The following is a 15,994-nucleotide window of genomic DNA, read 5'->3' on the forward strand; positions in this document are numbered from 1 at the left end:
TGCTGGTGGCGTACAGACTGAAGAGCTTATCTGCTGTACGGAAGAAAACTAACAGCAGTTCTCAATAAGACTGAATTTTTCAAAAAGTTAAGTTTAAGAGAATTACACATGACGCACAATTGTTCAAATATATCCAAACAATCAGCATCTGGTAACATTATTGTCTGCTCAGGATGGCTTTAATTGCTACCACCCTCCATTTTCATAGCGAAAAAAAGTGAAGTTACTTGCTCCCTCTGATAGGTCAAGAAGGCATGCTTGAGGTCAATCTGACAGTGATCGCCCCCTGCTGGATCAGGAGACAAACAACTTCAGCCTGATGGTCTGATGTTCATCTAAACTGTATATTTCCAATTTCAAACTGGTCATTATAGATCTAATACAAAGCTCTCGCCACTTTGAAATGAATGTGACAATTTGGAATAATATTACAACTATATTAAAATTTAAGATCCTTTGATGCAATCTAATCTGCTTTTCATTGAGCTCTTTAAGTTTCTCCTATACGCCTTCCAGATTGTCAAGTAGTTGTCTCTTGGGGACACAAGCACCAAATGATCATGTTGCTGAAATCAAAATAGGTGTGAAGCTAGTAATCTATTATATGTTGTCAGCAATTTGGTGCAGCTCCAAATAAAAATCTGGATCTAGTGAATTTAAATTCACTATTGGGACTATTGGGCCTTGATGGAGGTACACAGTCTACTGAGCGTCATTCTGTTTCCTATTGGTATATACAATCTATAGATAATACACCTGTAATATAAACATTTATTTATTGTTATGCACTTTTCAAAGTAGAATTTGAACACACACCACAATACAGTCTCTTTTTTTCTCCACTAAAGTAAAAAGGTCTTAGGAGTTGTTGGTGTTGTGGCCCAGTTAGGGTTTCAGAAGGATCTTCATCACCTGATATCTGTCACATCGATTATGGAACATCTATCCACGTTTGATCAAACTGATAATTTGCTCTGTGACTCCATCGTCTCCTCAATTCAACTGCAGCCTTTTTTATGAATGCCATCGCTGCCACATTATGCACTGCAGGTTTGTGGGTGCGCGCGCGCGCGCGGGTGTGGGGGATGCGCGTGCATGATGGTGGTGATGCGCGTGACGCCATGAGCAGATGCGAGCAGTGGAGTAGACAGGACCGGGGCTAGAGCAGCAGCAGCAGCAGCAGCATCACCATCCTCCGCACCAGCAGCGACTCTCACCGGCTCCTCCTCCACCTCTCTCCCGGCTTTCAGATGCTCCGGCTCGGCGGCAGGATGTGCGGCTTCTCGGCGCTGCTCTCGGTGCTCCTCGCGGCGGCGGCGGCGGAGGCGGCGTCCTCCGATCTTTTCGACAACCAGCTGGGCGACATCAGCTACTGCAAAAAGCAATGCCAGCTCACCATCAAAAACAGAAGCCCCGCTAAAGTAAGTTATTCCCGTGCGTCTCTGCAGGGAGCGCGCTGTTATCCAGCTCCGTGGAGAATAACGTGTAAATTCCGCTTCTTTACTGGAGATTTGATGCGTTTATTTGTGTGCGCAGTGGAAGGTACCACACGCTGTCTCCGGGCTTTTTTTTGTATGCAGCCTCCGGGATGCTACAGCTCCCGGTCAGGGCCGAAGAAAATGGATGCAGCATCTTTTCTCCTGCACCTCAAAGACTCGTCCAAGAAGTGATCTGCATTCGAGCGCATAGCGAGAGGCTCGTGCAAGAAACTGCGCCAGCTACATAAACCGTAATTACAAGATGTAGCAGGCCAGACGTGATGCGGGGGGGGGGGGGGGGGGGTTGCGATCCGTGTTATTGACAGTGTGCACCGCAGCCTCCTGGTCACATCAGGCCACACTGCACCGGAGCGAGGCGGCAGATCAGCCATCCCTCTACATTTCTATGTCCAACGCTTTGAATTCCAGTGGCGCATGTTTTGCTTTCCCCCCCCGCCTCTTCATCCTCTTCATCCTCCTCATCGTCCATCGCTGTCTTCAGGTGCGGTTCAACACATCCTGCGGGGCAGCAGGAGCAGAGCTGCACCTGGCTGCTTGTGCACCACCAGTTCAGGGTCATCCTACCGGAAACGTGTAGATTGTACAGTCACGTTCTAAATATAAGGTGCTGCCTCATGGTTTGAGGATAAACACACATCTCTGCTGTCTGTGAGCAAACAGGGAAACGCAGCGAAGATGATGACTGTAATAAACCACTCACGGTCAGGGCTTCTCTTTGTCTCTCCTGTTCTCTGAGAGGTCACCAGGGGGCGCCTTTTCTCCACTTTGAAGTCATTATGACAAGAAAGCAGTAATGAGCACCCTCCCTTCTCTCTCTCGCTCACCACCTCATTCCCCCTGTTTTATACAAGTGTCTGCTCATCACTGGGTTTCCTCGACAGTAACTGAAAGCTTCTTATCATCTGTTTGTGACAGGCTGCAAGAGAGCAGCAGATCTGTGTCATTAAGTGACGCCACAGCCCATCTCTGTCATCCAACCCCATCAAGGTTATGTGGAGTTTATCCCAGAGTGCAGGAGACATTTTCTAATTGGTGCACCCCTCTTTCTGGCTGCTACAGGACTCCATAATGAACGCCTGTTACCGTGGCTGTCGCCTCTACTCCATCTGCCAGTTTGTCAACGGCAACGCCGGCTTCAACACCAGCACGGAGGAGTGTCAGGGAGGTGAGTCAGTCGGTCCACCCGGGGTGTCGAGCTGTTTGGATGAGGGGGGGCTCTCAGCTGCGGCCTTGGTCTGTATAAGTGGTGTCAAAATGAGTCACAGGACGGGTTTCTCGTCAAATTTAAAAGGCAAGGCAGTTTTATTAATAAAGGACATTTCTGATACAGAGGTTGTTTCAAAGTGCTGTACAGGGACATTAAAAACAACAAAGAGTAAAAAAAAAAAGAAAACTATATAAATTATTTTAAAGGGTAAAACAAAAGAAGTAAAGGAAATAAAAAGGATACATCTGTATACAAATTTGAATATATGCTGAATTAGATAGAAGTGGGTCAAATAATAATGTGAAATAGAATAAAAGACCTAGTTCAGTGAAAGGCACTTAACACACAGGTTTTCAATCTAAGACCATCAGGAATTTGGTTCCAGCGCTGTGCTGCATAATGATTGTAAAAAGTCAGTCACGAATTTTAACCTTAATCTTATCTGCAACTTCTAAACTTCTTATTCCTATTAGGGTCTAACTCGAATGACGTCTTATAATACTTTGAAGATTGTATCTCTAAAAAAAAAAAATCAGCTTTCAGGTTTTTAAGGCAAATGGAAATAAAAGCTACATGTGTGATGGAGGGTAGAAGGTAACATTTCCATTACTGGTGCATGTGTTCAACATCAAAATGTTGGACACAGCAGCTCCTTAGCTGTAGCCTCAGTGGATATTTTCTCAGCTCTTTGAGGCTGCTCACCCTGTTTGAGCTGCCATATTGGAAATCAATGGTGTGATTTGCCGCCCAGACAGCTGCCCCCTGTTTCAATATCGGCAACGTGGAGTGAAACGTCTCATGTGCATCTTTTTTGTCTCCAGCCCAACTGACTGTATTGCTCACTCCACTTCTCCAACTTTCCTTCCATCATGCCTCTTCTTTTTCATCTCCGCAGCGTGCCAGGAGGCGTACATTAAGCTCCTGGAGCAGGAGGCCTGCAGCACCGGCTGTGCCAGCCAACCCTCTGAACCTGAGATCAAGAGGAGGAAGGTGAGGAAGGCCACTCTGCAGTCAGGGATGCACACATACACACACTAACTGAAGCTCAAAGATCTAAGTTGTTTGAGTGCTTATATCACTACTAAGGATACAAGTGTGCACACTATCTGAAGGTGATACACATAAAGAAAATACCTTCCCTCTTTACAGAGTGTCCTGCTCTCTCTTTTCTCTGCAGCTGAAGGCCATGACTCTCCGTCCCAAGCCCCCCTCCGTGATGGAGGCCGTGTCCAGTTGGTGCAACGAGATCGTCAGCTCTGCTCAGAGCTTCATCTCCTCCACCTGGACCTTCTACCTGCAGGCGGACGACGGCAAGGTGGTTGTTTTCCAGGTTAGTACAGACTCTGTCCTGGACTGACAGGCTTTATATTTTGAGCTGGGACTTTTTTTGCTTTCCAAAACTTATTTATCTCTAATGTGTCATGGTTAAACATTCATAGTTAATGAAGTTATTTTCTGCAAAAGGTTTTGATGCACTGTTTATATTTTAATATTCATATAACCTGATTGGGTTGTAACCAGAAATTAGTTCCTAGCAGTGGCAGCAACAGCAGCAGTTTGTTCAAAATAGTCCAAAGCTATATATTTAGCGCCAATGCTTCCTATGGCTGAAACATCACAACAAAGCCAATTTGAAGATATCAAGACAAATCAAAGTCAGACCTCTTTCTGCATTGGTCGAATCTTAAGTTCATCCTTAACATTTTCACTGGACGAACTAGAGAAACACTTATTTAAATGGTATAAATATACCTACTTCTCTGCTTTCCTTGTATTGTGTTGCATTAATGAGAATAACTAGAATCAGTAGAGCCCTAATAGATATCAGTTCCCTAAATATGTTTTTTTTCCCCATCAAAACCCATTAATTATTATCTGGAAAATCAGTGAAAATAAAAACAATTGATAATAAAAAAAAAACTCCCTAGCTCACAATGTTAAAGAGAGTGTTAACCTCCACCGAATTGGAATGGCTTCCTGACCCATGCTGCATCCTTCCACCAAATGTCTTGGTGATGCGTCAAGTAGTTCTGTTTCGAAATCTTGTTTACAAACAAACGAACAGGATTGAAAACAACCTCCTCTGCAGATGTGAAAAACATATGGTGGGGCAAACCCACATAGAGACCTGTTTATTTAAGCTGCTGCACTGCAGAGCTTCCCTCTCATCCTATTGAACATCTGCACCGACAACACAGGCCGATCCCGCTGAGTGTCTAAGTGCACAGAGACTCGATCGCTGAGACGTCCTCCTGCAGTATAAACGCTCCACTGAGACATGATGGCACATAATCATAAAAAAGATTCTCTACAAAGCTTTCTCACGTCATATGTTTTTCGATTGGAGGTTAAAAGCAAGCTAGTGGACCCTGATAGGTTATTGGTTGAGCTGACCTTCGTTTCCTGTTAGGAGTGAGAAATATATCCTGTGCTATACGATGCTGTGGAGCCTGGTCCGCTGCCAACACATCTCACAGTCCATTTCTGTGGCCGTACATCCGTGAAGGGTCGAGCGAGCAAGGGGCACGCAGCAGGGGCGAGGGAGGGAAAAGGTGGTTGGATTTAGAGCCCTGCTAGGTTTCTTCTTCTTACCAGCACTTTAATTGTTTATAAATGTCCCTTTAAATTATGTCACCACCCTCAGCACCATGCATATTTAATAAGCAGCAGGGCAAGCTGTGTTGAACTGGCCTCAGGACAGAAACTCACTGCAAGATTTAACAGAGATGCGGACTGTGCTAAAGAATAAAGTTGTTTCTAAGGGCGGCGTGACTGACCCGTGCGCGGATGCTGTCCACCTGCAGTGGAAGTGCTGTTTGGATGTTGGTCGGTTGGCAGGAGGTCTTATTAACAAAGCCAAGGAGGTTATGATTTCATCTGCGTTAATTGGTTTGTCTGTTAAGTTATCAGAGTTGTGCAAAAACTACTGGACGGGTTATCACGAAAAACCTGGTGGAAGGACGCTGACAGGAAGAAGAATCCATTAAACGTGCAACCTAGGGCATTGATTTCTCAGAGGGTAATCCATGGATATTGATGATAAAAATCGGGCATGTTTAGAGCTGTGATTGAGTGTGTGAGTCGAAATAAAAATCTGGATGCAGATAATTCAAAAATGTGGATTCATAAGGGGCCTTGGCTGGGGTATGAACTTGGAGAGTTCTTTCCTGTCAAACTTAAAAACACAGAGCCAAAGTCAATGCAGTAGCCACCTATATATTAAAGCTATAATAGGATTTGGTCTCCCCCTAACCACCACAGTATCCAGTCCTGTCCTCTGAATTTCAAATACTTGTCAGAAACTTGCGTCTCTTTCAGGGGTTTTCCCATTCGGATAATGGGACTTTGATGGCATCTTTAGCTGCATAATTAGAGGGCTCAATGGAAAAATAATACTATTTTTAGCACCCTCACCCAAACAGAAGGGCTTCTGTGTAACAGAGGACTCTTATATATGCTCAAATTCACTAATACGTGTACGAAACAAGTGCGTTATGGCCTGTGAGGTTCCAGCAAAGGCAGAAGCCACAGAACGGTGATGGATGTTTGCTCTTCACGGCCGTGACGTGCCGGCTGTAGCTGCGAGCGGAAGCCAGGCTCCACGGGGCTGCGAAAAGACTATCAGGCCTGTGTTTAGTGGGCAGCTGGCAAACCGCCACCAACATGACAGATTGTCTCTGCGAGGGTTGAAACAGCAGAAAAAGTCCAGCTTAGTTGAGGAGCAGCAGAGACGGATAAACAGGCCAACGGTGCCTGCAATACAAATTATGTGGATATCCATAATAAGCTGACTGTGTATATACATCCGTCTCTGTGGCCATGAGTGTACTTTCTATGAGCTCAAGCGGTGAGCATAGTGTGCAGCCTCGAGTATCATCAAAACCAGTCATGAATCTACCAGTAGCCAGTGGCATTAAGTATTGTGCATTCAAGTGTTGGAATAATTGGAAAGTTCCTCAATTTACCTGAACGCCACCTAAAGGTGGAATTACAACTTGGACAGTCAGCTCTAAATAGAAGCTCTTAATGTCTATTTGTTAAATATTACACTCGTGACAAACTCACAACCGCAGAACATCAGACCTTTTAGCTAATTCAGTTGTTTTTATGATAAATAATCAGTTATTTGTATGGCTTTCACACCGATTTTGTGTTATAATGTTAAAATTGGAGCGAAGTGTCAAGATGTTGTGTGAAATTACTTGAACACACCAAAATCTGAATTGGAGCATGTGAATGCACAGTGAGTTTGAATCATAAGAGTGTCCCTGAATGTGGTGACACCCCGTTGAAGAAAAACAGAGCCACTGGTAAAGCACGGCCCTCTACCGCTGTTATTCCCCGCTCACCGCCTGCTTGTGATTATAACAAATCCTTCACTGACCAAACAGCCTCACTGCCAGCTCTCAGAGGCTGTTTGGGACAAAACCGAGTCGATTAAAGATTTCCTCCTTCTTGTGTTAGCGAGCTTGCCTGCAGAACAAATTGGACTTGGTGTAAGGATGAATACAGAGAGAGAGAGCGAGAGAGAAGGCCCCACCCCATTTCATCTTGACAATTACATTAGTCATTCTCCCTGAATGCATTTCAAAAAACCCTCCTGAAAGGAACAGAGAGAACCGGTGATATAACAGTGTTTGAAGGAAGCGTGACTTTGACTTATGATGCTACAGTGAAACAGAAGTCACTGTATGTTCCCAGCTTCATTTACTCACCCACACAAAACTTTCTGAATGGATTTAAGTATGAACTTTACATAAAGTTTTTTATATGAGAAGCTTTTAACATATTTAAATGGCAGAATACAGTTTCTTCTGAAACTAATCTGTATTGCTCGCTTGAATTTATATTAAAAACAGTTAAAGTACTTTGAAGAGTTGAACATGTAAAACAGGGATGAAGAATTTAGCTTACTATACTACACAGTGTACAGTGTAAGTACCTATATTGTATAGTTGACGCCCTATAGATACACCTGCCTGACCAATCCCAAGTCAGTCTAGCTACCAATCATTACGTCTCAACTGTTTTTAATGTAATAATAATGTAATAACAAGGATTTTCAACCATTGACCAATTAAATTTGTGGTAGATGACAGACATAATTACAGGTTTACCAATTTTTTATTTTTATAATCTTCAGAACACACACACTGGATGATTTGGCCAGAACGTAGACCACACACTTGTCATGTGTAAGAAACCATTTCAAATTCAAAGACTTGGAATCTCAAGTAAACTTAGATATTCTTCTTCAGTTCTTTTATGGTGGTAAGCAAACAACTTTTAGGTGCGTTACTGCCACCTTCTGAACTGTGACAAAATTATTTTCCTGCACATTTTAACGTGGATTTGATAAATCACTTTACTTTGTTTCAAAAACAGCTAAATACCTGGTTCTAAAATCAAAAAGGACATTTCTGTCTAACTGTATTCACCTCTTCTCTGCCTGAAACCCTCAGTCTCTTTATGGCTGTCATGTGTCTGAACTCTCAAACCCCTCTTTCATTCGCTCTCTCTCTCAATTCTTTCTTTCTTTTCTCTTTCTCTCCCTCTTTTAACAAGAGCACCTTTTGCCCTCCCTCTCATAATGCATGACAGATGCAGATCAGGCTCCACTCATTCTGACGGTTGGATCTCTGCAGTCTGCAGCCAATGAGAATTATCCGTCTCACATCTCTGCTCGCCTCTCCCCAGACTTTACACCAATAAAAAAACACATCTGGTTTCGATGCACTTTGTCAGAAAGCATTGATCGCGAGGTGTAACAAACTTGGCTTTGAAATAACCTCAACAACAAATGTTTGTAGGATTTCAAGTGTTTCAGGAAGAAAACTGTGTCACAGGCAGCATCAGAAACGTGCCTCAGTGTTCTGTTCCTCTGGAGGAGTGATTAAAATCACTAAGTAGAAAACAGATCATCATTTGATAGATTAAGAAATGAGAACCAATAAACTGAATTTAGCTGATCTCACATTATAATGTATGACACAGCAAAAATGTCATTGATCTGGTTATGTGTCCACATCAATAAACACTGGGAGGTCGACACGACATCCAGTGGGATCTACTGTGTGTGTGTGTGTGTGTGTGTGTGTGTGTGTGTGTGTGTGTGTGTGTTTGCTGAGGCCAGCAATAATATCGTTACATCCAACTACAGCTGCTGTTGTATTGGAGGGAGGTTTCAGCAGTGGGGAACCAAATCCTCTTTTAATGAGTTCTCCAGGGGAACCAGAAACACTGCGGACATAATGAAACAACAGTGCAAACACTGACGGCAAGCTCAGTGAGTGTGTGAGTGTGTTTGTGTGTGTTTTCGTGTGTGTCTAGCAGTTGCTTTAAATCATTGTTTCAGAAGGGCTGTCCCACTCAACAGTTTTGTGTGGGTGAGAAACATATTTTGAGAAACACCCAGACATATTGGACACGTTTCATCATTAGATCTTTTTTTACATCCTATTAGAGCCTCCAAATTGGATGAAAACACAATTAGGTGCTTGAGGTCAGAGGTCGTACATATTTGGCTGAATGTGATAATGATCCAAAAAATGTATAAACAGTACAGGCTGAATACTTTACTTGGCCTCGTTATCTTGTTCTCCTGTTTCAGTTGATATATTAATGCAATCAGGGGTGGAGGATTCCAGTGTGAGAAATGGGGGGAGGGGGGGATGGGGGTCAACACTTCCAACACTCACGCACACAATCAAATTGTGGCCTTTAGGGGCTTTGGTTTTGATTTCATATTTCATTTAAAAACAATCAAATTTCTAAATGGCATTTTTTTATAATTGTGACGTAGTGTTTGTAGTGTAAATAGTTTGACATTTTTGAGAAATAAGATGAATTGTTTTGTCACTGGGAGTTGAGAAGACCCCACTCTCATATCTATGTGAAGCTATAGAGCAGCTGGTTAGCTTAGCTTAGCATAACATCTGAAAGCAGAGGGAAACAGCTGGCCTGGCTTTGTCTAAAGATGATGGACAATATTGAAATCCACCTACCTCTTTATGCTAAGCTAGGCTAATGGCCTCAGGCGCTGGCTCTATTGTTAATGCACAGACAGAACGGCTTTGCTCCATCTTCTCATCAACATCTCAGCGAGAAAACGAACACACACAAAATGTCAAACTTTTTTGAAGTTGAAATCTCCTGACTTTCTTGTATTACTCATCTCCTGTTGCTGCTTATCGCTTTTCTTTTTTCTTTCACTTCTCGGCTCCAACTATATTTAGTCGCAGCGACTCTGACTCCTTCCTGTCAGTTCTGCTGGTGAATCACGGTGGTGAATCTGCTGCCATGACAGCTGAGTGTGTTTTCCTCCTCAGAGCCAGCCGGAGATGGAGTACTCTCTGCCCGAGCTGCAGGCTCCTCGATCCAATGTGGCGGACAAACCCTGGCCTCAGGTCCACTCTCACACCCAGAGACCTCATGGTGAGAACATATCAGCTATTAGAGTTTATATAGGAGCTTGTGTATGTCGCGTCAACTGAAATCTCTGTTTCTCAACGTGTGGTGTTGCAGGCGTGAGGGGACACGGAGAGAAGGGAGCATCCAAAGCAGGAGGCAAAGGGAAGCACCCTGTCCAGCACACAGACGACCCCACAGCTGAGCACGACTTCCTCGGCTGCATGTCAAGGTGAGCTGCAGCTGGAGGTTCCCCTGCATTGTTTTTTTGTTGTTGCTGCTTTACAATAGTTACAATGCTAAAAACTGATCTGCTGCTACGTTACAACCCAGTCAGGACCCCTCAGACGACTGGGACAAGTCTGTTTTCTGTTGACAGAGTCAAAAACTAAATATGGAGATGGAGCGTTGTCTTTGTGTGCTCCACATATCTGGAGCAAACACCCAGAATACTGCAGATCTGCTGACACTCAGCTCTGTTCAGTTGTTTGCACTGCAGTGTCACTCTTACCATTGTGTTTCTTATTTTTGTCCTAATTAACAATTACATTTCCATCTAAATGCTTTTTCATTGTCTGGTGGTGCACTTAGACTTTGTTTTGATGCCTTTTATATGTCAAGCACTTTGAATTGACTTGTACAGAGAATAAGAGATAAATAACAGAACTAGTGTTCTTCCACATAAAATATTCTAGATTTCCGTTCCTTCAAGGCTGTTTGGTATGAAAAATAACTTTTTGAGGCTTCATACATCTCATGTGTGACTGATAAATGCAAAAATAGACATTTTTATTCATGAAGATGGAACTCAATGGTGTTTCGTGTGTATAAAAGCTGATTAAAGTGGACTGTAGAAAAGATTTGTTCCAGGATCTTAAAAAAAAAAAAAAAAAAGTTTGCTAAAGGTGACTATAATTCTATGCTTGAATGGCTGAAAATTTCTAAATGTGTGGTTTTAATGCATTTATTTACATTTAGGCTTGTACTAGATGCAGTGATGATTCTCTCTCCTTCCTCCCCTCCTTCTTCTCTTCCCCTAACCCTCTCCCCCTCCTGTATCCCACACCTCGGTTCTCCAGACGTTCGGGTCTCCCTCGTTGGATTTTAGCGGCCTGTCTCTTCCTGTCCATCATGGTCATGTTGTGGCTCAGCTGTGCCAGCCTCGTCACCGCACCAGAGCAGCACATCAAGACGCAGGTACACACACACACACACACACATCCACACACATGCACACAAGCCAGAAGCGGAGACTTAATGAGCTCCATGTTTCAAATGCAAATTTCTTCGGATCAGGTATAAACATGCTGTGAACCGTGAATTAATGTTACTGTTTAAGTCTGTGTGTGTGTGTGCTCTCATGCTTTGGGATATTTCCATGTCTTATTTTAGCCGAGGTGTCTGATTCTCACCAGCAGCTCTCATTCATGTGTTATGTCATTTCACCTCAGTTGATTAAATCCTTTTCCAGTCAGTCAAAGGTGTTTTTCTTCTGCAGTCTCTAATTCGACTGACGTGCATTGGCAAACCACAGTTATGCAGCCTGCATTAACTGTGGTTACCCAGTGTAAATGTTGTTCTATAGGCTGCTGCTTAAAAAAACCTGCACGTCTGGGAGCTCTGCTGCACATCACTGAAGTCGGTGACTGTCTTTCGCAGTATTCTAGACCTTTTCTTAGTTTATGCAGCAGAAACCCGCAGCAGCAGCAGTTCACACAGATCCATGACAAATCACTGAGCCCCCTCCGTGAGGCCTGCTCCCATCAGTCCTTTGTAATCCCTTCAAAGACACTGGGTTATCAGAGCATCTTCATAAAATCACTCCAAGGACTGTCACTTTACGAAACCATGTAAAGGCTTTGTAATTCTTTCACGCAGCTCAGTCTCAGTGAGCTCATAAGTGGAGACATGGTGCGGTAAAGCACTGCAGGATTCCTCGCTATCCTCACGCGTTCTGTCTTTTTCGTGTCTCTCCAGCTGAGCATCAACGGAGACAAGGAGTTTCTGGACAATGCCCACAAAGTCAACCCGTACCACCTGACTCCCGTGATCGCTGTCACCGTGAAACAGTCGGATGAGAGCCAGGAGGCGGGGCCGCTGCCGGTGAAAGTTGACCTCAACAAAACTTGTGTTTAGAAAGGACCAATTGGAGAGCTCTCTCCACCCCCCCCCCCTCTCCCAAGGGTAACCATGTCTAAAAGTCTGTGGCCCATCGGCAGAATTTTTAAAAACATATTTTTAACAGCATGGCACCCTACCTACTGTCTTTTGAACTTACCTTAATGAAACATCTAGCTTGTGTTGATCAGACGTTTTTTTTTTCCACTTAGCTACGCCTGTCATTTCAGTTCCTTGTACAGTCAAAATATGTCCATCCTCAAATGATCCTGCCTGCTTATTGCTTATTGATAAGACAGTGCTCTTGTCTCGCTGGAGACGAGTATAGAGGACAGATTACAGCTGAGAGCTTCATCTCGAATTTTTCATGTCTGGTGTGAACGAGAGAAGACAAACACAAAGATTGATTTTAGATTCAATTTTCCTCATTCTCACAGGGAGTTTATGTGAATTAATGGATTACGGAGAGCAAAGAAAATTAGTAGGAAGTGAGTGAGAGGAAAGGGGGATAAACTACAGGTGAGCTCTCCGGGATGCTGCAGATACTGAAGCTGACTGATGCTGAGTTTACTTTATCATAATTTTTTTTTAGCCGTGCTTTGCCCGTCACACAACAGAAAACAGTTCTCTGGTGAGCAACACATTCTCAAAGTTCGGAGAAAGAAAATAGTACATAAAGCATTAAGTACTTGTTGAAAAAACTAAAACCACAACTTGTATCACGTTATTCATCTTTGTGTATGTGTTTGTGTGTATGGGGTTGTGTGTGCATCTGCAAACAGCACACATTCATTTATGAGTAACAATTTCAGAACTAGAGCAGGATCTGGATTCAAACTGAGACGAGACGAGACAAAGAACGACACCTTTTTAATTTATTTTGTCTTCTCTTATTTATTGAGAGTCATCAACACGAGTTACTTGTTAAACAGTGTTACTGAAGTGCCATGTACAGTTAATTCATCACGACATGTAGCTGCTCTGTATGTAAAATATACTGTAACACAGAGAGGAAAGAGACACGTAGAGAAGGGAGATCGCACCTATTGCTGTATTATTATTATTAATATGATTCTCATGTTAATGCTCTTATATCACTTAGAGTTCTTAGCTGTTATATGCTCTGTGCCATGTGCTTTCTAATAGCTGACTATTTTGTATGTCCTAGGAGCACATACTGAAGGATAGCCTCTGTAATAACATGTAATGCAAAGCTTTTAACCTAGACCTTTGTTATTGAGCAGAGTTGCACAGTCTTAGAGACGAGTTTACGTTTTCCTCTCAGTGCTTTCTGTGTCCTGTAATGCTCTTTTAATCCAGGCTGTGTAGACAATAAACCGTGCATGCAAGTGACGCTTCGATAGTTTATATCTTAACCGCCCGCCATGCCAGCATGGTACAACTTCTACTATAGACGTGTGATTTTCTTTATTTGTGTCAAGTCATATTTACCGTAACCATTGAATAGACTGTGTAATGATGAATGATTATATGCTCACAAATTTACAGGAAGGACTCTCAATCAAAAAGCCATTTTTCAACAATATCTGTGCTGATTCAAACTGAAGGTATATGGAATATATGACTTTCAAATTGTATTGTTTCCTTTTTACTGGTCGGTTCATTTTCAATGAAATGATACTGAGGACATAATGAATAAAGTGTTTTCATTGTAAATAAATTAGAGACGCAAGTGTTTGTTTTTTTCTCACACAAGAATACATTCAATAAAGGACTTATAGGGAATCTCTTTTGTTTCCTCCAAGAATAAAAATGATGTAGAAGAATAACAATCTCCACGTTAACAGCAGACTGAAGCCTTAATTAACTTGCTACATAGCCAAAAGTATGTGGATACCCAATGGAAGTTTATGAACACCTGAACTCTTCATTCATCTTACTAAACCTTCTTTTTATGGACTTTGTTTTAACAATATAATGTAGACATCCACATACTTTTGGAAAAAACACTTATCTCCAAAAAGCACTTTAAAGCAGCACTTGTAATAAAAATGTCATTTAGATCTCACCAAGGAATTTATCTCTCTGCCAAAATGACCTCCCTCTTGTGTAATTACTGTTACAATGCACTAGGTGGCAGCAGAGTTTTGGTTATAGTGTATTATGGGCTGTATTGTAGTAGTAGTACCTGCAAAGTGTTAAACACAACAGCTGCTGAGTCTTGAGTTCACCTGAAGGACTTTTACAATGTTTATAGGATTCATGCATCAGAGAAGATCAGAGATTTGATGTAATTGGATTCCCCTAATATGACTGAGATAACGTTTTCTTTACCAAAGTCAAAGAACAGAAGGACAGTCATGTAGAGAAAGCTGTTTACTGCAGCTGGACCATCACAGACTGCCTGCGGAAAGTCAAGAATAAAGAATGGGTGGCATTTACAACACAAATTAATCACAAAGTTTGTGTCTAAAGAGATGAAAAGCGACAAAAAAAACAACACGTGACAGATGAGAGCTGTAACATTAAGTGAAGGCAAATGTTCTTGGGAGAATAAATGAAGCATTTCCCTGTTTGCAACTGCAGGAGATGCTAACATTTAATTAAGTTCTAACACTGAGTTTTCACTAGTGTCTGCTTTCTAACTGGCCTTACTTACATTACCATCATAAAGTGATATTTGATCAAAGTTAAATGTCACTTGATGTGCTTGTGTCATTTGTTCCTGTCGCAAACTTAATTAATTAGTTAATGTAATTAAGTTCCAAACACTCTATCTACTAAAATACCGGAGCAAAGCTTAGACACACACCCCCCTTCAGTAAAACAGATTGATAAATCATGTCTATCAAGTGTTCTCTCTTTGAGGGTTTCTATCTGAGCGTGTAGATAAAAAGAGGTTTAAGAAAAGAAAAGAAAAAGAGACATCGATGGAAATTTGCTTTGGCTTCTCTGTCAATACATCAAAAACCGACTGGATGTCCCCAATTCATAATCAAACACCACCAAACAAAGGCAGCACAAAGGAGCCTCCAGTGTATGTGTCCAATTAGCATAACATGCCGGTTGGCTGTGAGAACGACAGACAGAAGGAAATATCAAAACACGCCTCCCTTCTCATCAGCTGTGACACGTCATCAAAGGGAAGATGCAACAAGAGGACTTACGTTACATTACCCTCTGATGATTTGGCAGGAAATCAAATGAGCAGAAAGTGCGGCGTGGAAGAGGGCGGCGCTGCCAGTCACCATCCACACAGGTCTGTTAAGGCAGCACTGATACACTCCATTAACACTACAGTGTCTCTTGACAGGGGATGGAAGATAATAAGTAATGAAAAACATATCTGCAGACTATTCATTTTGTTTTCTTGTACCGGGGTCAATTTGTCACGGTGCTGTGTGGGTGAAAGGTGCAGATATGTGTCTTTGGCTTCCTGTTGATGGGAGGTGTGGGCTGCATCACAGCTCTCAGTTGTCTGCTATACATTCACACACTTTAGGTAAGGAGAGAAAAATTGCCCACTGTAGTGCCACTTCAGTAACTTGACCAGGCTGGCCTTCACTGTGTGCACTGAATGAGTCTGGCAGCAGCAGCTTGGGTCCCAATGATAACAAACTGATGAAAGGGAGGTTGGGGGTTTTGTGCATGTGTGTGTATATATATATATAGATATATATCTGTGTGTGAGACCTTATTCTGAATAAAAATAGATCTCTTATTTGTGTGTGGATGTGGTGCATGGAGGAAGAATGAATAAATAAAAAGGAGTAGTGAGAACAGATTTAACTTTTCACACCGA

At 42.5% G+C, this 15,994-nt stretch overlaps 1 protein-coding gene across 1 annotated transcript; it reads left to right on the forward strand.

Moving 5' to 3' along the window:
- The first annotated feature begins 1,034 nt into the window (after window positions 1-1,034).
- Window positions 1,035-13,912, forward strand: tmem59l (transmembrane protein 59-like). The gene is made up of 8 exons (XM_062394752.1): window positions 1,035-1,421; window positions 2,559-2,664; window positions 3,602-3,696; window positions 3,884-4,036; window positions 10,035-10,140; window positions 10,231-10,345; window positions 11,193-11,310; window positions 12,091-13,912. The coding sequence occupies exons 1-8, from the start codon at window positions 1,251-1,253 to the stop codon at window positions 12,247-12,249; spliced, it is 1,023 nt and encodes a 340-aa protein (XP_062250736.1). The 5' UTR covers window positions 1,035-1,250; the 3' UTR covers window positions 12,250-13,912.
- The last annotated feature ends 2,082 nt before the right edge of the window (window positions 13,913-15,994 follow it).

This window comes from Platichthys flesus, chromosome 9 (genome assembly GCF_949316205.1).
Source record: "Platichthys flesus chromosome 9, fPlaFle2.1, whole genome shotgun sequence".
Classification (NCBI taxonomy): domain Eukaryota; kingdom Metazoa; phylum Chordata; class Actinopteri; order Pleuronectiformes; family Pleuronectidae; genus Platichthys; species Platichthys flesus.

Bases quoted from the DNA above. Each gene is read 5' to 3' on its own strand.
- tmem59l (XM_062394752.1), top strand. From the start codon at position 1,251: ATGCTCCGGCTCGGCGGCAGGATGTGCGGCTTCTCGGCGCTGCTCTCG. The intron at 1,422-2,558 runs GTAAGTTATTCC...TGGCTGCTACAG, and splicing joins AAAACAGAAGCCCCGCTAAA to GACTCCATAATGAACGCCTG. The intron at 11,311-12,090 runs GTACACACACAC...GTGTCTCTCCAG, and splicing joins AGCAGCACATCAAGACGCAG to CTGAGCATCAACGGAGACAA.